General features: G+C 45.2%; 1 protein-coding gene across 4 annotated transcripts in view; it reads left to right on the top strand.

Annotated features, from left to right (window-relative positions):
• Positions 1 to 26,165, top strand: part of UST (uronyl 2-sulfotransferase) — a 301,179-nt gene that overhangs the window by 192,855 nt on the left and 82,159 nt on the right. For 3 of the 4 annotated variants that reach the window (XM_027602805.2, XM_027602806.2, XM_027602807.2), the window contains exon 5: positions 7,617 to 7,770. The exons of the other annotated variant lie outside the window; for it this stretch is intronic. In XM_027602805.2, the coding sequence (XP_027458606.1) occupies positions 7,617 to 7,770 (154 nt within the window). The remainder of the gene's footprint in view (positions 1 to 7,616; positions 7,771 to 26,165) is intronic. 4 annotated transcript variants of the gene reach the window in all.

Genomic DNA, 26,165 nt, shown 5'->3' with positions numbered 1-26,165 from the left:
TTGTGGGGATGATCCAAACACATGAATGAAGGAAAGCCCTTCGGCTTCCTTCAGAGAAGGATATTGCATATATGCAGTGCGGACCTTATTTTTTAAGGGGAAATAATTTCATTTGAAATAAAACAAGTCCAGATATATATTGACTACTATGCACACTTAAAAAAAAATGTGTACCAACATAGATCATTCTGAATAAATTATAGCAATTTATAGTATAGCAAAATTGAAACATATATTCCTATTTTCCTTATGAAAGAGATTGTTGTAAGTAGTCTTTCCTCTGATCTATCCCAATAATCTTCTTTTTTCTCATACTCTCCTATTAATTTTCAGCTGGAAATGCTGCATCACTTTTGATTTTTTTTCTATCCAGGTTGTGTGTCTATTTGATTGTATATTAGAAACGATACACATTTCTATGTCTCTGACAACTGCTTAGCCCTATGGAAAAATTACCTTTGTAGTTTCTACAAAGTTACTTTTGTAGACCTCTGTAGTTTGCAGAGGTCTGTGAAGTTCTCTGCTGCTTCCTCAAGACAACCTGGGCAATATCGCAAAGTGGCATTGTGGCATTCAGGAGCATTTCTGTAGAAGCCTCCTTCGGGGCCTACAGTTGAGTGCCTGTCCCTGGGTAGCTTCGCAGTGTCCCCGTGACCTTGAGAGCAGGGCCCAGCTCATGCTGATTTCTCCTTCCTCCATTCCATTTTGTTCAATAAACGCATTTTTGTATTGAGGACCTTCTATCTCCTATAGGCTGCTCCAGGACTGGGACTTCCACAATGAACTAGAAATGTTTTCCTTGGAGGCGCCTGGGTGGCTTAGTCGGTTAAGTGTCTGCCTTCGGCTCAGGTCATGATCCCAGGGTCCTGAGATCGAGCCCCACATCGGGCTCCCTGCTGAGCAGGGAGCTTGCTTCTCCCTCTGCCTGCTGCTCCCCCTGCTTGTATGCTCTCTCTCTCTTTCTCTCTGTCTGTCTTAAGTAAATAAATAAAATCTTTAAAAAAAAAAGTTTGCTTTTGGGGAAGTGTATGCTCTCCTTCCATTAAAGAAGAATGGCAACAAAGTGTGACGACTTTAGGAGAAACGGTCACGGGGTCTCCCCCAGGGGAGGTGGGAGGCAGGACCCTCCCTCCCTGGAGGAGGAAGTGTGGAAGGACTTTCTAGAACAGTCACCATTGCTGCTGGGATGTGAGGGGCGGGCCAGCTTTAGACAAAGGGGAAGGGCATTGGTGGCACAAGGACCGACATGAGCTAAAGCCAGAGAAAGAGAGGGATCGAAAGGAATCAGTAGATAGGAGCTCAGGGGCAGGCACAGCAAAAGAAGATGCCAGTCGAGAGTTTCAAGCAGGGGAAAAAGGAGAGACTGGCCTGAGCAGCTCTCTCCTTTAAAAAGCTCATGCTACCTTCGGGAGCAATCTCATCCTCTCCTGCCAACCCCAGGCACGAGGCTGGGGCTTCAGGTAGGAGACCTCCACGAGCATGAATAGAATGACAAATCCAGCCTTACTACTTTACAAGACTGTGTTCAACCCACTGAACATAGGAAGTTAAAACACCAGCTTTTCTTTTTCCAGGGAACAGCTTTAAGGGAAAGGCCTTAGTTGTAAATGGCAAACTGGGTATGTAAAGAAAGCTCCCAGTACACAATTCACAGAAAAACCACCACATCGGAACGTGTTGAGGGCTTTCCTATGCTTTTAGAATGGAGTTCTATATTTTGAATTGTAAGGCAAAGAGATAATTAAGCTACTCTTAAGAAACCTACCCTGATCATTGCTGACAGCCATATATATGGTTGGCTTGGTTCAAGATAATGAGGTTATTAAGAGAAGACTTGATACTGTAACTTAATAGTCTTTGTTGATATTTGATTTCTAATCTTCCTTACATTCTTAACATACAGCAAGACACTTGCTGGTGAGCAGAATATAAGAATGAGAGTCTCACCTCCCTACAGCTGGTGCACATAACTGTTCTGGACTTCTGAAGCGAACAGCATTGTGCCAAGACGAATTGCCCGTTATTTCTTTTTTTCCATTAAGTACTGCATTCTTATCTCAAAATGTAGACACTCTAACTGATGCAAAATACTATCCTGTGAGCTCTTGGCGGTTAGATAGCTGACTTGCTTCATTTATTCATCATCTAGGCATCTTGCTCTGTTCCTTCTTTTCCCTAATTTTAGACCTAGAAGGACCATTTCATCATATCCAGTTTTATTAATTCAACCATAGAAAGCAAGAGTGATCACACCAAACCGGTATTTTCATCGTTGTTTCGGGGAAGGCTTCCTGCCAGGGGAGATAAGCAACTCCAAACCCAGCAGAAATTTCAGGCCGGTTGGGATTTGTGGGTGTTTCCACGAAACTGCTCTTTTCACATGGCTTTTGAACTGCTTAAAACTTTGAGCCAGACAAATGTTTTCCAACTAAACTACCTGGAGAATTGAGTCAGAATGACCACGGCCTAAAAGATGCTACTCTTTGTTATGATGTTTTAGGAGGATTTTTAATATTTGTGTACTCTGCTTTCCTGTGTCCATTCCCAGAGCTAACCAAGAGAATTACAATTTTTGAAAAAGTTCAGCCTCTCAGCATCAACGAAATCTCTTTAAGGGCGTCCCAGATCCACACACTGCAAAGACTGTGATGGACAATTCAATTTATCTTCCCATCACCCCCACTTTTTGTTTGTTTGCTAAGTGTTTTTGGGAGGGTGGAGAGGAGGCAGTGACTTTCCAGCCTAGGGGCCCCCTCAACCCCAACCTGGCGGCTGGCAGGGAAGAACCTGGGAAGGGCTGGGTCGGAGCACTGTGCTGTCAAAATAATCCAAGCGGATTACAGGACAGATCAGTGCACTCAGCAATTTCCAACTATAGCCTCAGAGGCCTCCTTTCACGGCAGGCTACGTTTCTCGTTCATGACTTGCTCACCCTCCTTCCGTTCTGCTGCTTTTCCTCATTTATCTCCCATGGTGGCTCCAACACCAGTACGAACTCGCAAAAGCAAAACATTTAAAAATAAATCAATCACCCGAGAAGCAGGCAGGGTGCCATGTGCGAGGGGAGGCGTTTTGGACACTTTCCTCTCTTCCCTTAACGCGAGGCCTTCATTACCCGCGCCAGCAGAGGGAGGCTGCCCTCCGATGGCACTGTTTAACAAAACAAATCCCATCTTACTGATTCCAGAATTCCGTCGGGCTTCCACATCTTCCTTCTAAATGTTGACTTGACATTCTCATTAGCAAGGCCTTCCACTTTAACCCCCGTGCCCTGTAAATCTTTTGTAGTGGTGACAGAAGTCTCTAACTTTGAAGAGGGCATCAAGATAGAAATTGGTATCAGCCGTTGTTGAACACTTTCTTTCCCTCCTTAAGCATCACCCAGAAGTTTGATTTTATGCTGTTTAAACACTGCTGGGCCAGACCTGGGAAAATGGTGCTCTCTCCCTCAGTCTCCTCTTTCCCCAAGGGGAGATTCTGCTGCTCGGTGGACACAGAAGCCCACCTGCTTTGTGGGCCCGATGAAGACTGGGATCATCATCTGGGCTTGCCCCGAGTCCGCCTCACTGCACACCACCAGCGACCTTCCCTAACGAAAGATATACTTTCAGTAAAATGGAAATTGCCAGGGGCCCAGAGGAGGGGAATATAGAGCTTGGGTTTGGGATGATGAGAAAGTTCTGGGATGGATGGTGGTGAGGGTTGCACAACAGAGTGAATGTACTTAATACCACTGAATGGTGCAGTTAAAAAATCTTATGTATGTCTTACCATAATTTTAAAAAAAGGCGTACTTTCAAAAAGTGTTTCTAGCCCTAGAAAGCTGTCTTAATTCCCTAGAATAATTTTGGTCATAAGGTTTATTGTTTACTATATGCGGTAATATTCTAGGCAGAATATCATCAGCAATTGGATGAAAGTATACCTAAAATTCTTACCCACATGCTTTTCACAGCTGTTGGAGAAATAGCTAATGTTGTGGGTTAATTGGTTAAGTAGCAGTGTGGGGCAGATATAGAAGAAAATCCTCAGAATGAATTATTTAGGAATGCCTGAGAAAAAAATGAGAACCATGTCATTATTATTCCTAGAGAATTACATCCTGCTTGGGATCTTCATCCTCTCCTCAAAAAACAAAAATAGAAAGAATATGATAAATTTGCAGAGGGTCAGAAGGAGACCCACAGGGGTGATTAAAGAGTTGACAAATAGGACGTATGAACAGAAGTCAAAGAAATTGGAAATACCTGCTATTTTAGGATGACTTAAAAGAGAGCTCAAATAGTAGCTCTTGTGGTGACCAAAGGACAAGAGAGTGTGTTGTTAAGAGAAAAAGAAAATAGGGCCTGACTTCTGTGCTCTAGTGTGTAGGCACAGCACAGAACCTGTCCTCATTGTGGTCAGCACAGTTGTTTAATAAAGACCAAATAGTTTAATAAAGACCAAATTAGAAGTACAGATTAAAAAATAAAAGGAAGTAAGTCTGAAGACAACTGCTGAAGGAATTTTCAAGAAGAAACACACACAAAAGAATTTAAAGGAATTAAAATTGAAGCTGAAAAGGCTTAAAGTTGTAAAAAAAAAAAAATCTATAAAGAGAAGCCAATTCTTTATGTTGAGTGGATCAAACAAAAGGAAATGCACATAAAGGAAGATTAGGAATTTTGGCTGGGTGTACCAGAGACTCCTCAGCTGTCTGGCTTAATAGGATGGGCTTCACCTGGAGGCTCTGGAAATGTCTCTTCAGAGCTGAAAACATAAGGCAGAGTGTTGTGCTGTGTGAGATTGGGTGGGGGTGCAAAGCATTCTCTCTCTCTCTCTCTTCTCTCTCATACAAGCAGCAGTAGTAGGTTCAGGGGATTGAGAGACCTTCTAAGGGTGACCAGAAATTCTGACTAGAACTAAAAAGTGTGGAAGGAGGAGAAATTGACCTTGAGAGAGGGTAGGATGAGGGGGGGGAAGGGGTGATATGCTGGCCTCCTTTGTATAACTGACATGCCACCCCAATTTTGCCAGTTTGGGAGGGAGCTCTGTGTCCTAGAAGAAGGACTGGGGCTGGTAGCCTGAAACCATTATTACTGTTGATTTCTGGAAAGAGGGAGATATATATCAGACATCTCTCTACAGTTAAAAATTTTGAGAGTAGCTATTATATTATCTGATGCTTAACAATGAATTCCTAAGCCATCTAAAACTTCTGTTTTGGGAAAATTATTCTGCAAATCTTGCATTGGGCTACAGCGTGCAATTGGGAGCAAGTCACCCATGCTCAGGAAGCCTTGTGAGTCCTCATGGCCACAGTGTTAGGGGGAAGATGGCTGTGGCCAGTTTGAGAACTATCTCACCATGGGAAGCTGTGCATTGATTCACATGATCGGGCAGTTCTGCTAATTAGCAGTGATGGTCATTCTTCACATGAAGATAGAATTAGAGTTGAGGTTTTTTTAAAGCATGATGCAGTTGCTGAGGGTTTAATTGCATTCACATCTGGTAGGCATGCTTTGTCTTCCTGATCCTTAGCTTTATTACTTTAGTTGCTGCTTATCATAGATAGGAGACTCAATTTAATTAAAAAGAGGAAGATCCATCCAGGATGGATTGGATGGCACAGCTGGCTTGGCACAGCTGACTTCTGAGGCTAGTTGGTTGCCGTGTTCATGCAGATGCATGGATGTCACCTGCGTACATCTTGGAGCTGACAAGATTCGTACTGGCAGGGCGCCTGGGTGGCTCAGTTGGTTGGGCGACTGCCTTCAGCTCAGGTCATGATCCTGGAGTCCCGGGATGGAGTCCCACATCGGGCTCCCTGCTCAGCAGGGAGTCTGCTTCTCCCTCTGACCCTCTTCCCTCTCGTGCTCTCTCTCATTCTCTCTCTCTCAAATAAATAAATAAAATCTTAAAAAAAAAAAAAAAGATTCGTACTGGCATGGCTAACCTTACTCATGAGCAGCGTGTTTTCCAAGGTGGAGTCGTCCAGGAGTCCAGAATGTCATTCATGCAACTTGGTGCCTGAAATTCCACCCCTGGAGAGTCATTTCTTTTTGTACCTTTGGATTCTTCTCTCTGAGGGTTCGCTTTCAAAATGCAGATAAACCGAGGATGAGCATTATGTGCATTAATACCCAAAAAATTATGTGCATTAATACACAAAAAAGGATCAGTGGCTTGTTATGTCAACTTTCCTCTACGGCAGAGCCCTGTGATAGCAACAGAAACTTACCAGCTCAGAAGCATATACACCCAGGCAGTCATGTCTTCATGGGTTGAGCACCTACTGTGTGCCATGCACTGTGCTAAATGACATCATTCCCTGCTCCAGGAGGCAGTCTGATGGGAGAGGCAGACCTGGATGCACAGTGCTGGAGAGAGGGCGGACACAGCATGGGACTGACCTGCTGAGGGTTGTGACTGATTCTGGCCTGGGTTTTGAAAGGTGACCGAGTCTGCCAGCTGAAGAGAAGGGGGAGGCTCATGTCCGTTTGTTTTCTCTGAACTCCTTCTGACCCCTGGTAGAATGTCAAGGCATCCTCATCAGAAGGTCATGGGGTCACAGGGTAAAAGGAGCCTGTGGGTCCTTCAGGGGGTCCTTCAGAGCAAGACCTCTTTGCAGAGCCTGGAGTGTTCTCCCAGGCTTCTCGGGGTTACTGTTTTTAAGCGGGTTGAAGAGAAGGGGGAGGAATCCTCAAGAACAAGTCAGCTGACCTTATCATTTTGTCTCGGGAAGGCCTTGCCCTCGGGCTAGCATTCAGAGCATTTGTCCAGTCCCTTTGTGGAAGGCATTAAAATGAAACACCTAGATTGTTTTATTTTTATCTAAAACCACTTGAGAATATTTATATTGATTTCTGCTGGGTTCACAATGTCCCTTACATTATTACTTTTCTCAACTCTGGAGTCTTGTCTCCATGGTTCAGAGCACAGCTTCTGGAGCCTGCCTGCCTGGGTTCGTAGCCTGGCTCAGCCACGAACTACTCAGGCTCTCGCTGCCCCCCCGGTGTAAATGGGGAAGATTGTGGTTTCTACCCCACGGAGGTGTTGTGAGGCTTCTGTGAGTTGGTCACAAAAGGTGTTTACAACGAAGTGACTTCATAAATGTTGTGTGTGTTTAATAAATGTTGGCTGATATTACCCACTTCCTGGAGAGCACCTTGCCTGAGACTGTTCGAGTCAGGATGTAGAATAAAGCACCATCTCACCCAGCGAGGGAATCAGAATTTATCAGACGTTCTGTGAGGGCCAACCACCTGTCAGTGTGTCCGTACCAGACCCTGGGAATACAAAACCCGACCCAGCATGCCCCCGCTCCCAGGAGCCCGCAGCCTAGTGAGAAAACAAGACAACATCCGCACCTCCCTGCTGACAAATCCAGTCATTTCCATAGAGCCCTACCACAGGCCTCCCAACCTCCCAGTAGGTACCTGCAGACACTTCCTGCACATAGTAAAATACCCATCGGGAAACGCTCTTGCCAATGACATCGTTCACTGGGACCTTAGTGGATGGGGGTCCTCTCATGACGGTATATGACCTAGAGGGGAAGCAGTGTCTACGTGGGCTTTATTTCCCTCCAGAAGTGACGGGTTGTAACCAGCTCCGTGTTTGTGTGCGTGTGTTAGGTTTGGAGGAGACCAGCCTGTCTACATCAACATCATTAGAGACCCCGTCAACCGGTTTTTATCTAACTATTTTTTCCGTCGATTTGGAGACTGGAGAGGGGAACAGAATCACATGATCCGCACCCCCAGCATGAGGCAGGAGGAGCGCTACCTGGTAAGTCCTGTCGCATCGTCAGAAGCGTTCCCTGCCCTGCCCCGGGCGCGCCCCTGGAGGCCGGGAAGCTCTCCTTCTCCTTCCCCGTGGCACCCCCGTGGCATTTCCATGGCATTTCCATGGCACCCTCCTCAGGGATGACGTTTTTGCCAGTGAAAAGCTAATTGTCCCAGATGACCCAGATCCTGATGAACATCTTCTCAAATGACTTTCTAATCTTGTTTTCTGCGGTTTGTCTTTAGTGCTAGGTTTTAGATCCTAGAGAAGAAAGAACCTTTCCTAGAGGATTCTGACAGGTGCTGTTGGCATTTAGATGCGTTTAGGAGTCCCTCTGAGAGGGTCACAAAGTGTTTTCCTGTGAGAGAGGGGTGTTTTCAGAGGAGACCCTGCGATTCCATAAACGATGTGGGGACACAAGCCTGACTGTTTACAGGTCATCTGATGTCAAGTCCGGGTTCTTGCCACCACGGCACAACAGAGTCAGGCCGTTTTGGCAAAAACTATGATCTTTCTGGACCTTGTTTGGGGACCCTCAGCTCCATGGGGATGTGAACTTTGACCCCAGTAGCTGTTTCCATAGTGCAGAGTTGGGAACAAAAAACGGAGGGCCGAGTGATGCATCTTTCTGCCAACACCAGAGCCAAAGTACGTTTCTCACCTGCTTGTGACCTAAATTGACAAAACCTTGCTAAGTAGCCGAGAGCCCGTGGTCCGGAAGCAGAAATCCTGGTCTGTGTGTCGGAGGGAGCCTGGTGGGGTCACCCACACCCATCCTGGGCTGTCGGGCACAAGCAGAAGGAGCAGAAAGTAAAGAGGCGTCCATGCACCTCTGTTCCCATGGCGGGAGAGTGGCGCAGAGCCTGAGCCCACTGCTGCCAAGGCCACAGAGCGTCCTTGTAGCTAAGGACGAGTGTCGTTACTCCCAGGTCCAGCCAATGACCAAACTTCTCTTAATTTTTAAAAATGTAATAAGAGTATGTGTTTGGAGGATGGGAGCATTTTGGATGATGTCACTTTTGTGTCTTAAAGTCCACGAGTGCAGTTGAGAAAACAGATGCACGAAGATAAGATGTCTTATCTTGTGCAAAACAGCTCACTCACAGATGGGCCAAGACCAGAAACTAAGCCTCTTGCCTCACCATTCAGGATTTATTCAACTACCTAATGCTTTAATGAAATATTTTTAAAGCGGCTCTTATGCTTTTTTTGAAATTTTGATGGCAAAAACTCTAATCTTTTTCTTTAAACTACATGTTATGAATATGGCTACATATTTTTTTCTCAGCAACAAGTACATTTTCGGAGTACAGAACCCCTTACCAGTGATGCAGGCAGGCCGGGTCCCAGGACCCAGAGCGGAAGTCCCGCAGGACCAGCCAAGAGGGTCCTTGGCTTGACGCAAGATGGAAATCAAATGCGAGCCAGCAGGAGGTGAAAACAGACTTAATTGAAGATCTGTAGAGAAAGACATCTAGATGGAGCATCCGGGAGGCTTGGAAAGGAAAGAGGGAGTCTTGTCTTTGCTTGGAGTCTGGGGTTTTTATTGACGATTATGGTCTGGTCCATGTGTCGTCTCAGACTTCCAGGAACTGGTCAGAACAAGGACAGGGTCCAGGGGTCCTTCATCAGTCACTCATTCCCCGAAGCCAGTGGTCCTGGCGTGGAGATGTCTAGCGCCAGGGGTCTGCAATAGGCACGTGGTGCCTCTGCCTATTCACTCCTTAGAGATCATCTGTTGTGCTGGAAAACTCCAAAGGTGTCATCATCCCTCTGTCCCTTGCAGGGAGGACATGCATGAAGGTAAGGCATGTGTAAGGAGCGGGGGCAGGTCCTAGCAAGAATGGGAGCAGGAAAAGAAGCAAAGGGGAGAAAACCAGCCTTTTCCTTTCATGGGGCCCCTGCAGTGGGTGACCTTGTGGTTAGTTCAGAGATCAGCAGGGAGAACAGCGTGGCTGGTGCCGGGTGAGGGGTGGGGCCTGGAGAGTGGCAGGAGGAGAATACAGAGAAGTCAGGCTTGGAGACAACAGATCGTGTACAGCCCAGGGAGTCACGCTAGTTTCTCGAAGTGAGCTGAGAAATAACCTGAATGACCCCAAAGCCAATACACCTTCATCAGTGATTCTTTCTCCCAAATCTCTGTGAGGAAGCCTGAGCCCTTCTCCCAGCAGGGGATATGTCATCCCATCAGCCTTCAGACATTCTCAGCAGTTTTCCACCATCTTTCTAGGGGTCAGGACCTCCCTCCGGCTCTAGACCTGTGTCTGGCAGATCCCTGGATGCTTTCCCTGCAAGTCTCACAAGGCTCCTGACACTCAAAGTGTCCACATGGCTCTATTGAAAATGGAGTTTGTGGGATGGTTACCCCAGAGTTATGCAGGGCACAAGCTGCATAGTTATATAGGGAGGTCCTGATGTTCTTCCTCTGTGCTCTCTCAAAGTTCTGTGCTGGTGATGTTATTTCCCTGGCTAAGATCTTGTCTTAACTTCTCTCCTGTCCTCCCAACATTCTCTAAGTTCTCTCAGGGCAGGAGAGGATCAGAGTTCCATCTCTGTCCCTGGCACCCAGAAGAGGGGCTGAAATATTGGAGGCCTAAATAGTATTCTACTTACTAAAAAACAAACACATATTAATATGGAAGTTGAGGGCAGTTCTCTAGGTTTTTCTACCTTGTCATGTTTTTGCCATCCGGGAAATCATTGCCAATAACATAAGTCTTCACACGTTCACACACACAGTAAGTCGTAATCATTCGCCAGAGAAGTTGTAAAAGGGAGAGAAAAAAAATCATGGTTTAAATTAAAAAAACAAAAACAAAAACCAAACCCATAGAGTTATTGAAAGCTTTTAGTTGAGGCAAATCTTCTACGTTTGAAGGGCAGGCAGGGAGCTGCTTTTACGGTGTGATTTGAGAGATTCTGGGGAAATTTCCCGGCCTGGAATTCTACCCTTAGAGATTTGCAGGGGCCCCCTTTCCCAGTGTAAGCACCGTGTCCTGGGAAGGGCCTACGTCCCATGAGCTCATGTCATTCCTTGGCAGGGCCCCAGCAGGAGAACACTGGGTTACCCAAAACAGCAGAAGGCGAAATCAGGGGAGTCTGGAATAGAGAGGGGAGCCCAAGGGACACGTGACTCCTTCATGACCTGGCCCCAGCCTGACCCAGTTAGAATCTTTTCTTGTTCAAAGGATAGTTTGTTTATTTGGAAAGAAGACGGTCTTTTGCCTTTTTTTTTTTTTTTTTAATAGCTGAAACTTTTTATTTCATCTCCTTGGTCCATTAAACCCTTGAAATAAAACTGCCCCCTTTCAGAGCCTGTCCTCATTTTGGCAAGCCCAGGTGGTCAGTTGTTTGACTCAAAAGAGGGTGTTGTTTGTGTCTCGGTGGGGTGTAGGGCAGCTGTGAGGAGACCACTGGCCCCTCCGCGAGGCCCTCCCCTGGGGGCGAGGGCCTGAGAGGGGATGCACAGGGGGACCCCACACTCCAGAAGGCCGGCGGGGCAATGTGATAAGGCCTCTCCCCAAACACTGCACGCACACAGAGTCACGGGGGCTGGCCCGAAAGGGGGCTACTGGTGTACCCACATTAATCCAGATCTCAGTGCTCAAAGCCACTTGCTTTATCCAGTTGCCAAAAATCAGGCCGTTCTGCTCCTGGCCCTGAGCCTTGCAGCGCTGCTTAGCATACAGCTGAGAGAGGACCAGGCCCCTGAGCCTGCCGAGCGGGTGAAATAATATCATCTTGTGATGCTGGGTGGTTTGTAAGAAAGTGGAAAAGGGTAAAGGGATCCTAGAATGTGCAGGGACCCTGGAGGGCACGAGGAAACTCTTGTGTCACAGGCGTAGGAATGGGGCCTGGGTCTAGGGGTGGGTCAGAGGCCCTGCCAGGAGTAGAAGCCTGGCCTCAACTCTATGATTATATTGTTGGATCACTGGGACCTGATGTTTTACTTCCTGCGTAGTAAAAGGAGAAGAGGACTGGGCTGGGCCAAGTCCTGTGCTTTTTGAGCAAAATCATTTTGTCTGACACATCTTTACAAAGACACAGCTGTTATAACATTTTTTTCCCCAAAATGTTCGAGCATCTTATAGCGAGTTCCCATATTTTCTGGAAGCAATTAGATTTCTAGAAGTTTCTATTTCCAAACCATGCTTCATTTGTATTCACCAAAAAATAATTTTGAAATAAATTATTGCTAGAACGGATACAAATTCAACTTCTAGCAGCCACGCCGTGAAAAGGCACTTCTCTTTGGGCTCATTTCTCTTTGTCCAGATCCAGAAACTTGGCTGCCCAGGGCAGAGGTGGCTGCCTTCGTTTTTGGTTTTAGAATCATAAGGTGGGCCAGAGCTGAGCACAGGCTCACTGGGGTACATCCCAGCACAGGAGACTCTTCTCCAGCTGGAGTCCAGTCTCCTTTATTTCCAAGGCAAGGAGATACCTGGCACCGGGGACACCGTTAATGAAAGAATGAAGGCTGCTAATGAAAAGCAACTATTGTGATTGACAAGCGAGGGAGAGCATATCAGGCCTGCAGAAGCCACTCCCTTTTCCAATTGCTGAATTTCCCTGCAGATGGATTTCTTGCCCTGGCATTTCCACTCAGTTATATGTGTGCGATTTCTGCTTGCTGTTTGCCTAAAACCTGGCCCTAGGAAGTTTCGTGGTAAAATGTTCTGCGGAGATACCAGTTTGCACTTTCAAACTCCCAAGAATGTCAAGTTGGCCTCCTGACTCAAACTTATTGCAAATTCACTAGACGACCCTTCCACGAGATGATCCTCCATTTGAAGAGCTGGGAGAGGAGGAGCTTTTCCCAGGGAGGAAACTGCCTCTGTGATACTGTTTATTCGGCTTGGCTGTAAAGCAGGGAAAGTAATGCATGTTTAAAAAAAAAAAAAAGATGCATAATTTACAGCTTCTTAATTCATAAAGAATTCAGTGAATCATGTTGGCCCCATTGGATTCTGGAGAAGTCTGAAAGCTGGCCAGCGTCAGCAAAGGTTTTCAGAAAGCTATGCATTTTAATTTGTTTGAAAGTTTTGGACTCTGAACGTCCTTTAGCTTTGGAAACGTATATGTGAAATACTCACTTCTGGAAATTTCCACTCTGTCCTGACCAGCTGAGGCTGTCCTGTGAATGAAACCTCAGGCTTTGCCTCTGTCTCTAAAGCATCCTTTTCCTTAGCAAAAGAAAACAAATAAGGAATTTGGATGATCTGCTTTTTAAGTATTTCGATAAATATGTCCTCCGAATTTTTGAAAGTAGAAAAGTAATACTCCCATCTCCAACTAGTTCAGATTTGGCTTACGACTGTGGCTAGAGATAGCAGCCTCGCTGGGTGACCAAGCCAGTGATTTAGACTCTGTGAACCTTACTTTTCTCATCTGTACGATGGGGACATCTTGCCCCCCTTTGCCTGTATCACAGGGTTGTTGGGAGAATAAACTAAGCCTTCTACACAGAAGCACTCTGATGGTTGAAAGTCTCCAGAACAATGTTTTAGCATCGGTGCTTTCACTCCCCCTGGCTCTCTTCGTGGCTCCCCAAGACCTAAAGAGACTATTTCTCCCGCAGACAGGGGCTCCTGTTCTCATGCGGCTCAGGCCACGCTGGGCCGTGTCCTGAACCATGAGGTCCACCTCCGCCAAGGTCTCAAATGGCCCCACTAGGCCCCTTCCCCCAGGAATCTGTTTCTAAGGAAACTGCTTCTCTTTGTGTTCCCAGCAGCTGAGGACAACGTTCTGATCCCAGCCCACTTGGCATAGATTTGTCCCGTGTTTATTTGCTTGGAAACCTAAGCAGCTGCGGGCACAGGGCTGTGAGTCACAGAAGGAGCACACTGTTGGCCCCTAAGGTGTGGGGAGGAAAGGTGTGCCGGGACCAAAGGCTCTCACATGCCGTCGGAGCCACGCGGAGGACAGAGGAGTCCCCGCTCGAGAGAAGCGTTCTTGAAACCCGTTTGTCCTGAGGTGTGTCAAGAGCGGTCCCAGGCACTGTTAGAGCCGAAGCCACGCGCAGGGTTCAGCCCCCGGGAGCTGCCAACAAACAGACGATGGTGAGCGCAGGAGGAAGAGAGGCGGGAGAGTTGAAAACAAGGATGGGTCTTGGAGAAAAGGCCGGCGAGGAGCCTTGGGAGGGGCCAGCAGAAAACCCCCAGCTGCTGCTTGAGAGGCCGCCAAATAGCCCCCGCCCTGCACGTGGTGTCATGGGTTAGCTTACTCATCCTCCAGCACCCTGTGGGGTAGGTATTAGCGCCCACCCCGTGGCCCCCTTTTACAGGCTCGGAAGGCCAGCCCCGAGAGGCTATGTGGAGAGGGTCAACCTCCGAATTCGAGGCAGTTGCATTAGGCCACGTGGGTTACAAAGAACTCATATCCACCCGGGTTGCCTCAGGGGCCAGGGGGCCAGGGGAGCAGAAACATGAGAGTAATTACGAAGATGTGTCTCGTGATGAGGACAGAAGGACGGCCACAGCCAGCAAAGGCCAGGAGGTACCATGCAGAGCCTGGCGCATGGGAAGGGCAAGGGGCAGAGTGGAGGCCAGGCTCACAGAGGGAGACTAGGAGGGGCTCAGAATTGGAGCAAGGTCTAGCGACCATGTTGTGTCGGCGCCAGGCTGCCCAGGGGTTGCCAGCTCCCTGTTCAGCCGCTCACTCTCCTCTCCCCAGGGTCACTGGCCTTGTCCGCTGTTCCCACAGTAGTGCCTGGTGTTCCTCTTTAGCTCACATCCCAGGCCCTGAGTGACCCTGATTTGTCCAGTTGGTCACTCCATCTGGTCACCTCCTACGTCATGTTTGGCTGCCCCTGACCCAAGTCTCCTCTCTGCTCTGGTCAAGGGGGTCGTCATATGGATGGGGCAGGATGGAGCCTGTATATCAGTTTCCCATTGCCGCTGTGACAATTTACCACATACTTAGTGGCTTCAACAACAGAAATTTCGGATGTTCCATTTCTGTGGGTCAGAAGTCTGACAGATCTCACTAGGCTAAAATCAAGGTGTTGGCAGAGCTGCATTCCATTTTGGAGGTTCAAAGGGAAGACTCACTTCCTAGTTCATCTGGGGTGGACAGAATCCATATCCTGTGGTTGTAGGATTGAGATCCCATTTTCTTGCTAGTGATCCAATGAGCACCATGCCCATTTTCTAGAGGCATCTATGTTCCTTAAAGTGTGATCCCCTTTTTCCGCCCTCAAGGCAACCAGTGGTGAGTTGGGTCCCTTACCTGCTGCAAATCTCTCTTCCTCCTCCCACCTCATTCCTTTAACCCAGCTGAGGAGGGTTCTTCACTTTGAAGGGTTCGTGTGATTATATTGCACTCAGCCAGAGAATCCAGAATAATCTCCCCATCTCAAGGACTGTAATCTTAATTGCATCCACAGAGTCCTTTTTTGCTATGTAAGATACCATACTCACAGGTCCCAGGGATTAGGGTATGGACATCTTCAGGGCTTATTATTCTGCCTGTTACAGAGTCGCTAAGGACTGCAGGTCCTGAGGGGACTGTGGAGGTGATGTGAGCTTGATAAACATTTGAAACTCGACTCATCCCATCCCTAGGTGGGGGCTCACATCTGCTTTGCCCTATGGCATGCCGCCATGCCATGGCACCAAACTATAGCCTCCTTGCTTCCGGTCTGCAAAACCAAGAGTCCAGTCATACATTTTGGTGTCTCTCCTTCTACTAGTGACTCATCCATCCGTCCATCTCTCCGTTCATTCGTCATTCATTATTCAATAAACATTGATAGTACTTTCTGTATGTCAGGCACAATAATAGAAACTGAAGATAAAATACTGAGCAAAAATCGACTCTGTGTCTATCCTCATAGAGCCCAGAGTCCTATAAGCGAGACAGGCACTAATCCCCAAACCACACAAACGCATGTGAAGTAGTAACTGCATCACATCCTATAATGCAGAGACGTGTCACCATCCAGGCATAGAATGGGACACTGGGCATGTCTGGAGGTCAGAGAAATGATGGTTGAAATAAGACCTGAAGGGAAAGAGGAGAAGAACATCCAGATATAGGGACCAACACTTGCAAAGGTCCTGCGGCAGGAGGGAGCACAGTAAGCTGAGGGGGAGAATGAGGGAAGCTGGAGCAGTGTGAGCACAGGGAGGAAAGAGAAAGCTGAGTCCAGTAATGTGGGCAGGCAGGGGTGAGGCCCTGTTAAAGAGCACTGGGAAGACACTCAGGATTTAGAGCAAGGGAGGCATGTTTATATGGGATCCTGAAACTTCTGCATTTGGGGGAAAAAAAAGTAGCTACAAAATACAAAATAGAGAAGGACTCCAAGCATATGCAGGTAGACCAGTTAGTTCAAGGTTAAGTGTACAGATCTAATTGAGAGATAAATCAAGGAGCGAGAGAGTATTACGGAGTACTGACCACGCACAAGGAGGAGCTCCAGTTTGGAGCAGGGGTGGTGATGGAGGAGCATTTACAAACAAGTGTAAAACTCCTCACTGTCCTTCCAGTTGTTAACCGCCTGGCTAGCAACAGAAGAACCAAGCTTGGAAACCTTACCGCCAGCAAGGAGAGAGGTAATAGCTCAGTGCAGCAGCACAGAAATTGTCACTGGCGGGATGCGTTTAATTAGCAAAAGAATAATGCAGAGGCAGAATTCAGGTGAGGAAGATAATCAGGGAGAGTGGGGATCCTTGGGGGGAGGCTTTCTAGCCTAGGTGGGAGCTCGGTCTTCAAGGATGGATGCAGATTAAGGCAGGGGTAATGGTCAAGAGGACCAGAGGAGCGGAGTGTCTGTGCAAAAGCCTGAGAGCCTGAAGCCTGCTCTTTGGTGGGCTGCACAGCTTGGCTGGAGCAGAGGGTTTAGGGGAGGTGAGGAGCTTTGGGACGGATGAAGCAATTCTCCAGATGGCCCTGAGCCGGGGAAGCAGCATGCTTTCCTGATGGAAGGTCCCAACAGGAGCATCAAACCCAGGGGCTCCCCGAGCACAGCCAGGCGCATCCGCTGGCCACCTGTCAGCTGAGCTCATCTGCTCCTGACCCCGCCCCTCACTATGAGTCAGGGGCCCCTGCAGCTGTCTCTGCGCTGGGGGCTCAGCTCTGCACCCCTGCTGGGCCAGTTGGCTCAGATTCACAAAGGTGATGGTTCTCAGCCTGGCCACACATTGGAATCACCTGGGGGGCTTTAAAAACCACGGACGCCTGCCTCCCACACCCAGCAGTGCTGGCTTAATTGATCTGGAGTGCAGCCTGGGCTTTGGGATTTGTTGAAAGCTCTGGAAGTGATGCCAACATGTAGCTAAGGTTGAGAACTATGGAAGGATAACAGCACATCCACCCATTCTGGGCTGTATCAGCAGGAGCTGTTCTCACCGAGAAACGCACCTCCTGAATATCTTCTAGAATCTCACTTTCTGTATCCTCCGCCCATTTGGAAAAAGCTATATTTGCCTTCCCCTCAGAAATGTGCCTACTTGTAAGGCTTTGAACTGGCGTGCACAAATAAATGTCATTAAAGAAGTCTGATGGTATAGTGCACGGTTTGTTGTATTTATGTACGCTTGCGCGTGTGTTGTCAGGCTTTCTTCTAAATCGAAGTGGGTAATATTTATTATACAGAAGCCAAAGAGTAAATTCTACGTGCATTTAAGATCTCGCTTTGCAGACCCCTGCTTTAGGCAGTAAAAGAGAGAGTGAGCACTCTGATGAATAAAATATTTTATCAGGAGGACATCTCCACTGCCACTTCTTCAAAGAAACATGCATCACTCTTTCAATGCCGGCCAGTTTATACAAATACATATACATGCTAAGTAAAAAGACACAGGTGAATAGAACTACACTTTAAATGCAGAACTACAGTTTAAGTGTTCTTTAAAATAATGGGCCCTCACGGCGCTTGCTATTCAAAGGAGTTATGGGGTGAAGTTTTATTATAAAGTAAAAAAACTAACGGCTCAGTTGATCTGTGTTAAAATTTAGAATTTCATACCCTGCATTTGTTTTTCAGAACCTGGCACGTCTCTATAGTTGTCCTCAATTTGCTTTGCCAAATTGTAATATTTTTTCCTCTGCCCCTTCGTTTCCCATACACAGCATAAATTCCCCAAAGGCGGGATGACCTCCAAACGTGTTCTTAAAAATATTTTGCAAAGTCTGAAGACAGGAAGAGTAAAAGTGTAAAACATCTAAAAGATTTATTGGAATCTCAGCTTGAATCCTAACTGCAAGTACTTATGAAAATGTCAATACTAACATGAAATAGCTGGCATTTTTTCTAATGTAAATTGAATTAGATGGTGCATAATTGGAAAAACGCTCGCTTTGCTCGGGCTCACTCAAAACAAGCCCCAGAATTTGTTAGCTGCAGAGCCTGGCCCTCTAATGTCTGGCAATAGAAGGACAAATACTTTTGACTGCAAGGAGGATAGAAACTAAGAAGATGGCCTGGATGACCATTTGGCACCATATCCAGGCCCTCTTTCCAAAGCATGGGGCACAATGTAGACGTTAGCATGAGTATATTCTTAAAAAGAGGTGGCTGCATCTGGCTCTTGGTTTTGGCTCAGGTCATGATCTCAGGGTCATGAGATAAAGCCCCGCGTCAGGCTTCACACTCAGCATGGAGTCGGCCTGAGACTCTCTCTCCCTCTCCTTCTGCCCCTCCCCCCTGTGCTCAAGCACACGTGCACGTGCTCCCTTTCTCTCTCTCTCTCTCTCTCTCTCTCTCAAATAAATAAATCTTAGAAACAAAAAAGAGGTAGCCAGATGGGGGCTGAGGAGTGGGGAGTCAAAAGCATGCTAAGTGCCTTGGAGCTTCAGGGCCATCTTCAGTAGAAGCAGGTATAACAGATCGTTGATCTCCTGAAATGCAACAGGAAGGTGAAACTCACCTCCAAATATTAAAAATTTAAATGCCTGGAAAAGTTATAGAGTAAATACTCATGCCTGGAAATTGTGATGGTCTCAGCTCTAATTAGTTCTGCAGAACACACTTAACAAACTACTTCAGTTCCCTTTTATGATTGACTCATGAGGGTCCCAGACAGAGTAGAACTGATACCAGCAAGTGTGACTTGATGGGAATTTAATAGGAAGTTTGATCTTATCCCACATGATATTTGCATTGATCTTCTAGGAATGCAGCCAGGAATGAATGGGACAGTTGGCGGGTGAACTGGCGATAAAATTGTGCAACCTGTAGGCACAGACCACTTTTTCTCTGACCTTAAGCTCATGAATATATTCGTGGTTGAATGAAAGAACTTTAACCAAAGCCTACTCAACTTCGTGACAAAGAAAGCTTTTTTAAAATGGCTGTGCATTTTCTTTGACAAAGTAAAAAGACAATGGAGTTGTATCGACACTCAGCTCAGTGTTTCTCTACTCATTTCCTTTTGCATTAAAGGAGAAGTAACACTGATAGGAATTTATAGTAAGATGACTACCCCTTTGCCACCTGCAGAGTTTTAAACACTCACATCCAGTTTTTGAAATAAACTCACCTCTTGGATGAGCCTTGTGAAAGAATCAGCAGATGTATAAAAGAAGGTTATCAATTTCTTTTTTTTTTAAGAATTTTATTTATTCATTTGAGAGAGAAAGCAAGAGACAGAGCACAAGCAGGGGGAGGGGCAGAGGAGAGGGAGAAGCAGACTCCCCGCTGAGCAGGGAGCCCGCCACGGGGCTCGATCCCAGGACCCTGAGATCATGACTTGAGCCCAAGGCAGACGCTTAACCGACTGAACCACCCAGGCACCCTGGAAGGTTATCAATTTCAACAAGAGATGGAGGAATCTTTGATGATGATAAAATCTCAGATATAATTATGACATTCTCTAGCTGACCACTATTAACAAGAACCATGTGAGATTAGAAAGGTGACCTAATCCAAGACGATAAGATTAACCTCAACCAACTTTGATGGCTGCTGATCCTTCTCTCTCCAGGAATTATTACTTGGTGTGGATTATATTTATTTTTTTACCTACTAATGTGTATTGCTTCTTAATTCCTTCCAATTATTTCATGGTTGTACATGTCTTATATTTTAAACTAAACTGTAATTTTAGTTAAAATGGACTAGATGATAGGACATAATCTCCTCTTTTAATCTTAGCACCCATCACAGCTCTGTGGCCAAAACCCAACTTAACTTTCAGTACGTACTTAATAACAGATACAGATGTACAGGGAGAACCAATGAGGTTTGTCTCTCTTCTCCACTTGCATGTGAAACTTCAGCACATTTTGAACACCTACAATGTGCCAGGCACTGTGATGGCAAGACGGCAAGCTGTAGTGAGACGGGCATCTGTTCCTACTTCCTGCCTCTACCACACACAAAGAAACCCTGTATTCCACTCTTAGTGAGTGAAACTCCTATCTTTCCATTCACCCAGACAAGAAACTCTGGAGTCATCCCTCCCTGCTTTCTTCCCCTGACCCCCCAACCCATGCGTAATTAGCCACCAACGTAGACTGCAGTCCTTGTGAAAGCAGAGCCTGAGGCAAGGGCTTGGGTGAAGGGTGTGGGAATTTGGACAAAGATCCCAGGGAATAGGCATGAGGTGCTGGAGATGGGAACAGGGAAGGCCAGTGCAAGGAAGGCTATAGCGTACAAGGGTGTGTCCTCACATTGGTCACTCCTTTGGAAACCAAGGAGTGGTTGGGGAAGAACAAGGGGAGCATTTACCCACTGATTTCATCCTTTGTTGTCAAGTTTGCCCCTTAACTCCCTCATGTCTGGGCTCTGCACATGTGAGTGCCGGGTGGGTTCCTGTGGGTGTAGCACTGAGAACAGAAAGCAAGGGATGTGTCGAGCTGCCGAGGCAGAGTTTCTCTTGTGTGAATCTGTGGCTACTGCAATGGCTATAGTAAAAAGTGGCCATGAAGATGGGAGGTGGGGTGCAAGAGTGTCCAGTTCCCCTGCCAAGCCTGTTGGTTCTTCCTCCTTGACTTCCTTCAGATCAGCCTCCATCAGGGGTCATTCCGTAAACCCCCTTCATTTCTCATCTGGATATCTGCAAAAGCCTCATGGGCTCAATCAACCTGTCTCTGGTTCATCTTCTCCCAATCCATAGTCATAACGTCCAGTGTGCAAATCTGACAGCATCATTCCCCTGCTTACAACTCTTCCAGGTCTTTCTGCTCCCTAGATGTAAGGGATTTTATATCTATCAATAATATTATAATAGTATCATTATTGTTTAATCAATATGCATCGCAACTGCATGTGAATCAACAATCAGGTCAATAAAAAACTTCAATAGCTAAAAGCATCACAAACCAATAGAGAAGGGATAGGTTAATCAGTACCTAGTATGGGAAAAAAGGACATGAGAATGAGCCAGTTCTGGGAAGAGGATGCAAGAAGCATGGTTTGATTAGCATTTATTCGGGAAAGCAAGAAGTCAACGTTGGATTGGCACAAATTAGTGAGAGTCTTGAAAATCAGAGGAAGGACTTTAGAATTCATCACAGAAGGCAGGAGCACCAAGCTTCTTGAGCAAGAAAGTAAATAACATGGTGTGAAATGCCATCTCTAAGTTGTATGGCACACTTAGAAAGACTTTCTTCACCCTGAAGCGATTTAAAAAAAAAAAAATTCTCCATGGTGTCTTCCAGGGTTTTTATTATAATTCATATTATTTAAATTAAAATCTTTGATTTATCTGAAATTTATCCTGCTGTCAGGTGTAACATATCAATCCAGTATCTTTTTCCCTCCCAGAGAGCTAACAAATTATCCCAACCACTTTTATAGAATAATTCATCTTTTCCACAGTAAAGTGTCACTTTTAGCATATAATACATTCTGGCTTTTGGAGGGACCTATTTTTTGACTTTTAATCTTGGTTCCTTCATCTGTGTCTTTAGGTACAGTAGCACACTATTATATATCTAATCTCTTCTCATTAATCTTTTCCCTCAACTGTCCTAGCTCTTTGTCTTTGTTAATTTTTCCATAGGAACTTCCAGATCCTCTTGTTCAGCTCCCCTCTTCTTCACATATATATGCAGAAAACCCTATTGTTACTTATTGGGTTTACATTCAGTTTTAGGTTAACATATAGGGAATTGACATCTTTATGTCGAGTCTTATTATTTGAGAATGTATTTTGCTTTTCCATTTATTCAAACTTCTGTCATATCCCTTTAGAGTATTTTAGAGGTGTCTTCATATAGACCTCGCACTGTTAAGTTTATTTCTAGGTTATTTTATCTTTTTATTGTTGTTGCCATTGTTGCATATTATTATTACTATTATTCAATTCTGTATATTATTTTTAACTCAGCCAACTCAATTCTCTTACTATTTCTCAATAAATTTTCAGGAAATTCTTTTCGTTTACCAGATAAAATTGCATCCCCAGCTAATAATGACAATTTTTCTCTTTTGTCCAGTTTTTATAAATCTTATCCAGTTGCTTTTTTTGTATCTCTAGAAAAGTGTTAAATATAGTGATGATAAAAATTGGTTTCTTATAGAAACCAGATAATTGAAGTAAAAATCGAATCACTATTGTCAGTGTTTGATCATTTCTTCTTTTTTTCTACTAGAGTAGAATGTTTAGGATCTAGACTGTTTGGAATTTCAGTTCAGGGAGAATATAAGTGGTGTAAATCTCAATGTCTAATGACAGAAAACCTAAGGAAAAGACAGTATTTTTCTAACCCTCCACCTTTAGATGTCATTTTTGGTAGCCACCACCATTATCTGGTGACCAGAGTGACTGCCTTCTCAGCAGCCTGTTACTCTGGATCTAGAAGGGAAAGACAACATACTAGGGATAAATTCAATGTGGGAATCCCTTTTGGAAGTCTCCGGACTGGATGTGATCTTGTTTCTTTTCTCATGGGTATGGTTTTCCTGGCAAGTCTGTTCTTCAGTGACCACATTTAATAAGTTGTAATAAATGCAGAATGCATTCATCATTCACAATTTTGTCGTACAAAAGAGACATGAAAAGCAACTAGAGCCTGAGGGTGGAATTAGGTACACTTTTACTTTGCCTTTAATTATGAGCAAATATAAAAATGAAGTGTTGCCAGGTCAAGATCATCTTTGGCGAGGTTGGGCCCATCTTTGACACCAAGACCACATGTCTCCCCAACTTCTGTTGTACAGTCTTCTTTGACTTCCTATGGGGCTGCTTCAAAAGGACCAGAAAGTCCTTTGCTGTAAACCTGAGCACACCTGACTTGAGAAAGGCAAGGACTCTTTTATTAGGACCCAGTACTTGGAGTAGTTGTCAATCCATTGTACTACAAATATGAAAGCAAATAAGCCAAGATCCTTGAGAGGAACCTTGACGGTGGACACTCAGGTGGATGATGCTTCTCATCGAAGTTTTGGGCTTGAAAAGCACTGTGGGACAGCTTTGAAGTGACACCCACTTCCTGCCATGCTCCCTCGCGGCCCTGTGTGGTCGGCAAGCCTGCCAGTAACTGCCTGTTATTTATCCTTTACTTCCGAAAACGAAGTTGAAGTGAGAGAAGAAACCCCCTCACTTGAATTGTTTTGACTTAATATGTTTCTGAGACTTTCACTTTGTCATTTCTGGCTGCTCCCCATCATTAAATTTAGATCGTTAATACCATAAATTAGTCGATGCCTTTTACCTGTATGTGCAAATCCCAGATGTGAAAGGCTGAGTGATTCTTTCTTTAGTTTGAACCATGGGTTCCGTGTCCAGCCCTTCACAGATGAGCTGCTCCTGTCTCACGATGTTTCTTTCTTCCCGCCAATGCTGGCACCCCATGTCTTCAGCCTTCCTTGAGTATCCTGTAAGAGTCTGGTGCAGTCAATCTCATACATCTTGCCTGCCTTAGTTTTGCCCAATCTGCTCACATGTGTATTTAAAACTTTTGAATAATACACATACATCGCCAATCTTTAGTAATCCTGATTCAAAAAAAAAAAAAAAATTTCTTCATTCATCCAGTCCATTCTGCACTGGAACCCTTTTTATTTTTTCCTTTGGAATGCCTCTCAGATTTCCTCAGCTTCTCTGCCTTGCTCCTGCCGACACCACAGTCTTTAATGTCTCCCTCTCCGAGAGCTCCCAACAGACCTCTTGGCCGCGTTCCCTCCCTTGCACCTTTCTTAGCCCTGCCAGCTGAGTTTTCAAAAGCAGCCCTCCACGTCATCGTTTAATCCCATTCTCAAGAAGCTAGGTGACTCCTGCCTTCCGGGATGAATTCTAAACTCCGTTCAAAACTCTCACTAATCTGGACCTATCCTGCTTCCTTAATTTACTGCTTTCCCAAACAAACGCTAATCAAACCAAGCTGCTCACATCCTCCTCCCGGAACAGGCTCAGGCTCGCGTCAACTTCCATCCCTGCCTTTATGTTGCTCTCCCAAGCTAGGAGGCCTCCTTCTCTCTTCTCTCTTCATCCATATCCTATCTGCCTTTCAACAGTTCATCTCCAGTGTCTCTTGATTCCAACCTTTGGGGTGCTCTCCCTTTTCTAGAATCCCGGTTACTTGTTTGCTCTTCCCTATCACTTATTCTTGAGTTTCCATCTGTTCTAGGTACTATTAAGCACATGAATACTTACCCTGATCCTCACGACATAATCTTATGAGATTATCATTATATTATTACGCTCTCGTCTTACAGATGAGAAGCCTGATGTTCTGCGAGGTTAAGAGTTAAGTTACATCCATTAAGTGATGAAGCTAGGATTCAGAGTCAGGCAGTCTGGCTCCAGAGGTCATGTTCCTAACCACTATGCTGAACTGCCTCTTGGCTGTTCTACATGACTCTCTCATTGTTTCCTGAGTCCCTCCCCAGCCTGACTGTCAGCTCCTAAAAGGCAGGCATTATCGTCCCAACTTCGCATCCATCGCATTCATTACCTCCCTCAAGCCCATCATATAGGAAGCTCTTAACAGAATTCCCTCCACATGTGCAGAGAACTTACCTGTCTTACTTACCAGCATTTCTTCACCTAAAAAATAAAAATAAAAAAGACCAGGGTCTAGCACATGGTAAGTGCTCAGAGAATATTTCTTGAATAATTAACTGAATGAATATTTGATTGATTCACAGTTCGATAAACATATGATCGAGTCAGTGCATCCTTCTTAAGTCTTTCCTTTCACGTAAATTTACATATCTGTGTTTTATGGACAAGTCTCTCAATTGCTTCCAGTCCACCGCCAATAACTGAGCTGGACTTTTGCCTAAAGTAAATGGATGTTTAGATGTCCTCAGCCAAGTTCATTGTTGCCTCTATGGATCTAAAGGGTTTCGGAGTTCATCTTTCTATGAGAGCTGGTGACATTAAGTTCTACCCATTTAATTAAGTCAATATTTTAGTATCAAAAACAAGAGGAGAGACTGTTAGGTTTTAGCCTGCTAACAAATAGTACTGTTATACTTGAGGTCTATAGTGCTTGCTTATTTATGAGCAAATAAAATGGTATCATTAGTTTGACAAATTTCAACATTTCATCTTCAGAAGTCTTCTTTATGAGAGAGTTCTTCTAAACTGAGGGAATCTATTATTTGTTTTATACCCTTTGCCTGAAAACTACTTTGGGCTCCACTTTTCATCCAGTGTCGATTTTAGCATTTTAGATAAAAGACACCTCATCTAATTCTCTCTAAATGTTACTAGTGGAAGTCAGGCTTCTGCAGAGCACAATCTGTATTTAATTTATTTACAAAGCCTCATTTAGCACTGAGAATTTAAAAATTCATCAAAATAAATGATTTTACATCAAGGGCTGAATTAACACCAAGTTTTCAAAGAGCTTTTCTTTTGAAAAATTCAAAGCACCTCATTAAGTCTACAGTCTTCCAAAAAAAAATGTGTTCTCCAAGATAGCCTTATTAGTCCCAATTTGCAAATGACAAAGTTGTGGCAAGAAGCAATTAAATATCTTTACCAGAGTCTACTAGAATGGAGTCACACAGGGTAGGCCCTTAACTTATGATCAAACCATCATTGGTTAATTAGAAGAAGAGGCCCAAAAAACCAAACAGGCAAGAAAATGATCAGCAGGAGGAAGCCAAATGTAAGAACAGGATTTGTCATCAGGCCTGTTTTAACACGGGATCCCAGGCAGTTGAGAAGAGGAAAATAAAAAAACCAAAAACCAGACCTCAATTAGTCATAGTACTTAATGGTAGAAAAGAAACATAGAGATTATCTCATCTCAACTGTTCATTTGAGTACTTGGGATGAGCGGGAAGGTCAGACCCGCCACATGGAGTGAGTTCTCATCGTGCTGCTGTTGACCTCAAAAGCGCTAAGCCCAGCTAGGTGTTTAGCAGAAAAAGTAAATATAGGAAATAAAATGTCAGGAACAAAATCTATGAAGTGCTGGATGATCTAAAAGGGTATCCCTGAAGTTCTGGAGCAAAATTACAAAGCCCAGAAATGATGGTTATCTCCTAAACTTTTCCA

Source organism: Zalophus californianus, chromosome 7, assembly GCF_009762305.2.
Source record: "Zalophus californianus isolate mZalCal1 chromosome 7, mZalCal1.pri.v2, whole genome shotgun sequence".
Lineage (NCBI taxonomy): Eukaryota > Metazoa > Chordata > Mammalia > Carnivora > Otariidae > Zalophus > Zalophus californianus.
This window is presented reverse-complemented; position numbering and strand designations above follow the sequence as displayed.